This window comes from Arachis duranensis, chromosome 3 (assembly GCF_000817695.3).
Source record: "Arachis duranensis cultivar V14167 chromosome 3, aradu.V14167.gnm2.J7QH, whole genome shotgun sequence".
In the NCBI taxonomy this organism is placed as follows: Eukaryota; Viridiplantae; Streptophyta; class Magnoliopsida; order Fabales; family Fabaceae; genus Arachis; species Arachis duranensis.
In genome coordinates this window covers 132,327,058-132,334,750 of record NC_029774.3, presented here as the reverse complement: position 1 = coordinate 132,334,750, position 7,693 = coordinate 132,327,058, and the positions used below count along the sequence as shown (strand labels likewise).

The following is a 7,693-nucleotide window of genomic DNA, read 5'->3' as shown; positions in this document are numbered from 1 at the left end:
TATATATTATTTAATTTAGATTAACTATATTATATTAATATATATTAAGATAAGTTTAATTTATTATATAAAAATTAACAAAAATCTAATAATATCAATAAGAAAAAAAAACCTTTGCTTATTGGGCTTCTTAAAGACCTAGCCCATAACCACTTTAACCCTAATAGTTAATATATTATAAAAGTCCTTACCAAAAAAGAGTTAATATATTATAATATTATATTACCTACTATGTTAAGTTGTTAATTTGGATAAACAACTTAAATAAGTTTTTTTTGAAAAAAATATTAATGTATAAAAAATTTTATTAATAGCAGCTTATAACTAAATAATTTGTTATAATTAATTATTAAAATAATAACAAGCTATATAAAATTAAAATTATATATAAAAAAATAAAACTAAAACTAAAATTTCATATAACACATAATACTAAATATAAATTTAATAATAAAAATAGAGTAATAAAATATAAAAAAATAACTAAAAAAAATAAATAAAATAAGTAATTCAAATAAAATATTATCTTAAAATAGTAGTATAAGATCAATACTTTTAGTAGATATAATATTGGATGAAAATGATAATAAAAAACTAAAAAATTAATATTTCTAATAGATAAAATTTACGTGAAAATAATGATAGAAAATCAGTATTTCTAAAAAAATCAAAAATATTTTTACAGGGTAAAAAATAAAAATAAATTTTTTTATTTTTAACAATTTTTTTAAAAAATAATAAAATGACTCATCAAACCAAAAAAATTATAAATTAATTTTTTAAATTAAATTTTTTCATATTGTGACTTTTCATAATTCATAATTAAATAATCACTAATTAGTACATCCTATGATCCTATGTTCCTATCCAATTGGAGTGTTTCTTCTTCACTAAAGAAATAACATCGCTATTTCTTGTTTGTCTCATTGGAGTTTTTCCTTATTTCTATTTTGGTCAAGCCTAGTTGGAGTGTGTTCTTCGGTTCTTTCTCCCTTAGATTCTTGGGCTAGCCTTTCATAGTCTAGTAGTGACCGAAAAAAAGTGAGCAGAAGGAGCGGAGGACGGCGACGGCGACCTCCGAAGGAGCGACTGCGCGAGGAAGAACCAGAGAAGATGGAAGTGAAACTACTTATGGCCTCTGGAGTTCTGCACTTCTGCCACTTTGATGTGATGATACTGATGAAAAATTGCAGCACCAACATAACGAAGTTATTGTGAATTTGGATCTGATTTTCCCCTCCGCATACCCAAAACGACGTAGCTTAGGCGGTATTCCAAAAACCGACCGGTTTTCGATCTGGTCGAACCGACCGATTTTCAACCGGTTTTCAAGTTTGTCATCGGTTTTCTTGGCATCCGGTTTTTTCAGTAATTCGATTCGATAACTGGTTTTCAGAACCTTGGTGAAAAGTGATGTTGGCAGCCCCCAGGTTTGAAGGGTCGGATCCATCATATTGAAAACGATAATAATAATTTTGTTATTTTCATCGTTCATTACTTGATACATAGTTTGTCTTCTTAGGTTATCTTGTCTCTCTTCTCTCTTCCCCTCCATTTTTATCTGGATCCACAAGCCAAAGGTATTCACTTCAATATCCATTCCCCTCTCTCTCAATTGTCTCCGTCTTGATTCATAAGCTCTCTTGTTTTTTCTTTCATTTTAATTTTGCTGTCTTAACATATTCATTCATGAAAGATTTAATATTTTACCTGCAAATTTCACGTTTCCCGATCTGGTCCACTGCTATCCATATCCATTTGTTGTTGATCTGGATTGATTTGTTTGCTCGTTTGATAATTGCATGCTATCTATTTGTTAAAATCACGCAACGAAACTCATCTAATTTGTGAATTATGACATTATCCATCGTCAATACAAGTATAATTGTGTTAATCGTCACTAATTTGCGCATGTATTTATTTGTATAATAAAATATTGTACCTTGTTGGGCATGTTAAGTTGGACTCAGTGAGACACTTCTTTGCTCTGTTGAGGATGATATATGTTGAAAAGTATTTCAAAATAAGTTTTATTGCTATTGAGTTCCTAATTCTGAACAAAATTACTATTATTCTTTTTGCAGCCATGGGAGAAATGAATTGGATTCAGCGCAAGATCTTCCTCTACAATGTTACTTTTGGGCTTTATATGTTGGATTGGTGGGAACGCTGTACTTTCAGTATCCTCTATTGCAATCTCTTCTACATGGCTTTTACCTCTTCTTTTTTCAACTGATCTAAAACTCAAATCTTTTCTAGATATTTATGTGCGGGAAGTATGTGTCTTTTATGCCAAGGAAAGATAAATGAAACCATATTGGAGATACTTTACCATTTTGGATCATTTTAATTTAGATAATTTTTTTTCTTTCCAAAAGTTATTTCAGAACATGATTCGACAAACAACGCAAAGTTGAGTGCCTTGAATTCATGTGCAATCTTGTCTGTTGTGGTACTGCTTGTATATGTTCCTAAACTTTTCTAGACATTTTGCTGATTGTATTAATGTGGTTCGTGATACGATATATTACTGAGTTCTTCAGGAGGTGAGTGCAATCCATTTCCTCTCTTCTAATATGTGTTTTAATTATTGTAAATTTACCTAGCATTGCGAGATAGTCTTTTATTAAAAATTTAGCAAGTTAGTATCCATTTTTCACATGTCTTTCGCCAAATTCGCAAGTAAATGTGGATTCTTTGTAAAGCATCCCCTGAAGCCCTTTTAATATAAAATTACATTTAAAATGCTCTTCAAAATGATTTTATTGCTGAAGCTATACATAAACTGTTTCTGGTAACAATGCTAGCAGCCTTTTGCTACTTTCTTCAGTACTAGAAAAATTGCTCCTGCTCCACCAGTTTGACCAAATTGTGTAGTTACATTTTAATGGCAGGTATGTGTTCAAGCAGTATATGTAGATGGTGACTTGAGGATTCATATTAGTTGCATTTGGTGTAGCTAACTAGGGAAATATCCTATAGCAGTTTGATATGAACTGACTTTGGAGTTTCTTCAAGCTGTCCACAGAAGTTGCGCATCTCATGCCTGTTGTGCACCGTCGTTAATCTTATATTTTTGGCATTTGCTTGCTTGTTAGATTGTATTATGTGGGATGATAATTGCATTACTCAGTTGTAATAATCTTTTTTTGAGAATTTTTACTATTGTGTTTGAACTATTGAAAATTCAAAATGTGAGATCCTCTTTAAAGCCATAAGGTTTCATTGAAGACCCATGTTTAAAATGTATCAAGTGACTGAAACTAACGAAATTTGTTTTGATCTCGTAAGATTTTCTTTCTAAATTGAAGACAGCTTAAAGAGAAAATCAGAAAGAAGTCTACAGAATTTAGTTTGTTTTTTTGTTGTCCCTAACAAATGGATTGTTGCATGCATACAAAGTGTATCATCACTATGACCGAACTAAGTTCGTTATTTAGTTTATTTGATTGTTGGTTGTTGTTGTTGGTGGTGTTTTCAATTATTATTCTAAAAAAGAAAATATCAAAACCATGAAAGCATATACGTTCTCCTCTTTGAGGCAATTTTGTTAGGTTGGAGACTACTTGTGCAGCAAAGCTCACCTTTTAAATTTTAAACATGCATTGAAAAATGAATCTTACGTTTTGAGTGCTTATTAAATAAGAGAAGATTTTAATTGGTAAAATCACTTGGGATTTGGTTCCAAATGCTTTTAACATTTAGCAAGATTTTTTTTTATTTAATTAAGCATTCTGAAAAGAGCAATAATTAAGAGTTTTAATTTATCCTTTAAATTAAATAAAAATTTAAATATATTTTATTGTGAAAATGTGAAAAAGATCATTTTTTTTAAAAAAAATATTTAAAATTTAAAAGGATAATCAGGAGAATAAATTATGACTTTTAATCATTTTTCTTCTAAGTATATGATTTAACTCAAACTCAGAAAAATTCAATTGAAGAGTACATTTGTCTTGCAATTGGTAAACAAGGAACTTGATTCCTATTTAAACTAGGTTTGTTATGACATGATTATTTGAAAACTTCTATCACAAAAGCGAGTTAAAAAACAAAAAGGAACATTTGGATGATACTGAATACTTACTAACAAAGAGTAAGTTTGCAACATGGTGTTATACTTTCACCAGCACCTTTATTATTAGATTAGAAGATGATATACCAAAGACCTTTGTACAGTTATAATATCCATAAATATTGTTAACTGGAATCCAAATTAACCCAAAAATATATAGATATAAAGAGATAGGACATAAATGGAAGCATGTGCATTGAACAACTAGTAGTTAAATTAAGATTAAAGAACCAGTAATTTGGAGAATCCAACAGAAATGTCTTGGAAAAACTATTCTCTGCCTAATGAAGCCATTTTGAAAATCAAAAACCCTAAACTAGCATGTCAAATTTTTACAAGTTGGCGGCATATTCAACAATGAGAATCATGATGTGAGACATCAAAAGTGCCACCAAAAGTAAGAACAGAAAGAAACCTAACTAACACTCCTTATTCACAGCATGAACATCCATCCTAATAGGGCTTCAGAGATTAAAGGGTTAATGCTGCTACACCAGACACACTGTTGTAACACTCTGTTAGAGTTGCACTAGCTGCAGCAGACATATTCAAAATCTCCGGCGACCGAAATTCCTCCCAATCAGTGGATCCGTTCTTAGTGAAGAAGGCAATAAGAGTGTTCATCATTCTATGGACAGCTAACTGAAATTCTTTCTGGTTCTTGGCTGCACTATTGCTAACAGTTGGACCAAGATTATATACGACTGAGCCAACAGGAGCCCCCTCGGAGTATAATTTACATGCTGTCAATATGTCACGTGCTCGGGTCCGGAAATGACCAGCAACCAGATCCTCAAAATGCTGCAGAGGAATAAAATGCTAAGATGTATAAGCCCATGATTTATGCATGCATGTATGATATCAAAACTATCAAGACAATACTATATTCAAAGAATGAGAGAAAGACATTTGTTCTAGATGCCAAACCTTTGGAGGTTTGCGCATCGTATACATCATTGTCTTCAAGGATAAAATAAATGCATTATCACTGTACTCCTTAGATCTTCTATGCCCATCTCGGCTGCCTCCATATGATTCTGAGTATCCAGGCTCATTATAGAAGGGCTTCTCATTCAAAATCAGAGCTTGTATGGAAACCAAAACTTGTAGCATGGTTGATTTTCCAGGAATCCAGTTTTCATCATTATTCCTACCTTGCCAAGTGCCCAAAAGACTAAGGCAGACTGTTCCACATTTATATAAATTTGGATTTATCCTAACGCCACCGGAGTGGTAGTAAACTTTCTGCAGTAAGATAATACAGGTTTACATCACATACAGCAAAAGGAACACTCTATAACACGTGGAATATTTAAGAGATGATACATACCGGGGGAGAAGCAGGATAGTTATCAGGAAAGTAGCAATCAAAAAAGAAAAGACCATCGTGGTATGGAGTGCCTTGAGGTCCAATGATGGCAGCCCTCAGAAGCTCCATCCTGGATTCACTAACTTTAACAAATACTGTTTCTGCAAAAATATGTTTGTGAAATGCATATGCATACCTTACCATATAGCAAAACATTATTTTTATAGATGCAGGACATAGTGGATTACTTAAAAAAGGAATACCTGGCAAATTCTCCTCCAAAATTTTCCACTCCTCCTGAATTCTTTTGGCCCAGTTCTTGGATCGCTGTAGGGAACATTCAAGAAAGAGCAAGAGCAAACAATCAAAAGCTTGAACATATAGGTTGGTAGATATAACTAACAAACAGTTTTCCAATATCATTACCTGCGCCCCTGAAGTACCCTGCTTATCAAAGAAATGATCAGGAAAAGAATCAACAATATCAAATTGCTTAAATTGCCGATATTTTTGCATCACAATATCATCCTTGGCTTCTGCTTTTCCATGGGAACTTGATCCTTCAGAAGCACCAACTTGCTTGCATTCACTTGAACCAATATCCTTCAACCAAGGCAGTGAAGCTTCAACCCCAGTAGGTAAATTGTCAAATTGATCCTGCATACTTGAATAAACATCGTCGTAGTAGTCCTCATCGTAATCAACTTCAGAGCCATAATCAGGATCTTCATCCATTTCACCTTCATCAATCATATCCTCATCATCCTCACCTGAAATATCATCAGAACCATTGGGATTGTTTGAATTCAGTGATCCTGAGGTGGAACTCTTGCAGAGGTCACCACTACCAGAGGACTCTCCCACATTCATAGAGTTTTCATTGTCGCCTACAATGGCATCCTGACAAGAGAAGAAAAACACACGTGAGCTCCTCCATGAGGCAATAAAATCATGATACATATGGTTCCACTTTCACATTCCCAAATAGTTCTTTACACACTATTACATGCATGATGAGCTTACCATACAAATTGTTACACTCTTTAGAGACAATAGTAGTAAGCATTTAAAGTTTAGGACATTGCAAACTATAATGTTGGAAATTTGGTTCAGTTACAGTTGAGAATTGAAAAGACATAAACTCGCCCACACTGATTTGAAAACCTAAGGGGAAAAAAATCCCAATAATCATTGACCATAAATTTAATTTGCAGTAACATTCAGAAGAGGATCATAAAATGATGAGTCATAACAATTAAGAGGAACTTTGAGACATTTTTTTAAGCCTGCAAAGGCCAAAAGCATCCATGGAAGAGGAAAGGCTCTAAAAGACATTTTTGTCCATAGCAACGTTGACGTGCAAGCCAAGGAGGAAATCACTATTCCAGCAGCCCCAAACAACCCCACAACGTGTAAAACAATCATACTAGAAAAAAAAATACACACACACACACACAAAATCTGTGTACAAAAAAGTGGTGTTCCATTATTTTCTTTTAAGGGGAAAATAGAAAAATACAAACATAATTGTTTGAAAGAACACGTAAAGTTACGAAATTCAGACGATCAAGGATGAAGGTTAAAATCCAAAGGGGTACCCACAAACATTACAAAAAGAAAGGAACAAACTTTACCATAATCCAACGATGAAAAACATGAATGGTTAATATAATAGCAGAGTGAAAGATATGAAACCTACAAGGTAAAAATCGAAACTTTTTTAAGAAAATGGAAATATTTTTTTCCTTATTTTATTGTTTTTTTTTTTTTAGGGAAGAAATCGGTGAAAAGAGAAGAGGGGTACCTCTTCGTCCTGCTTGCGTTTCTTGATCGCAGAATTGGGAGCGTTGCTATCAAGATCCATTGGAATGGAATCAGAGGCGTCTCAACCCCACTCACTACTACAGATGCTAACAAAACAGCCACGCAAACACACTTTCACTCTCCCAAATACCAACACACAATGTTCCAATCTATTCCTACTTGGCTACTCTACCTTTGTTTTTTTACCCTTTTTTTTCCTTTTAAATATTTATACCAAGAAGTTTCCTTTTGGGTTTGGGTTTTCGGTTTGGGGATCGCTAAGGGTCAATAGTTATAAATAATATTTCAAAAAAATAAAAATAAAAATAAAAATACAAAAGTTTTTCTAACGATAATTAACAAATATTTTTAGATTACTTATTCGTTAAGTTTATTTTTTAAATTTAAGTAAATTTTTTAAAAATTTAATTTTGATTCATTATTAGTCTAAAATATTTTATACGATCATTCAATTATATTTATTTTTTAAATGATTATTTATACGA

At 32.4% G+C, this 7,693-nt stretch overlaps 2 protein-coding genes across 2 annotated transcripts; one reads left to right on the top strand and one right to left on the bottom strand.

Annotated features, from left to right (window-relative positions):
- Positions 1–919: 919 nt before the first annotated feature.
- Positions 920–3,230, top strand: LOC107482029 (uncharacterized). Its single transcript, XM_016102402.3, has 5 exons — positions 920–1,430; positions 1,523–1,580; positions 2,085–2,180; positions 2,486–2,546; positions 2,895–3,230. Exons 3-5 carry the CDS (start codon positions 2,087–2,089, stop codon positions 2,917–2,919), a joined length of 180 nt encoding a protein of 59 aa, XP_015957888.1. The 5' UTR covers positions 920–1,430; positions 1,523–1,580; positions 2,085–2,086; the 3' UTR covers positions 2,920–3,230.
- A 1,041-nt stretch (positions 3,231–4,271) lies between these two features.
- On the bottom strand, positions 4,272–7,393 carry LOC107482028 (putative ubiquitin-conjugating enzyme E2 38). The gene is made up of 6 exons (XM_016102398.3): positions 7,189–7,393; positions 5,811–6,284; positions 5,648–5,711; positions 5,406–5,545; positions 5,003–5,320; positions 4,272–4,876 (listed from the first exon to the last, which is right to left on the bottom strand). The coding sequence occupies exons 1-6, from the start codon at positions 7,246–7,248 to the stop codon at positions 4,547–4,549; spliced, it is 1,386 nt and encodes a 461-aa protein (XP_015957884.1). The 5' UTR covers positions 7,249–7,393; the 3' UTR covers positions 4,272–4,546.
- Positions 7,394–7,693: the final 300 nt, after the last annotated feature.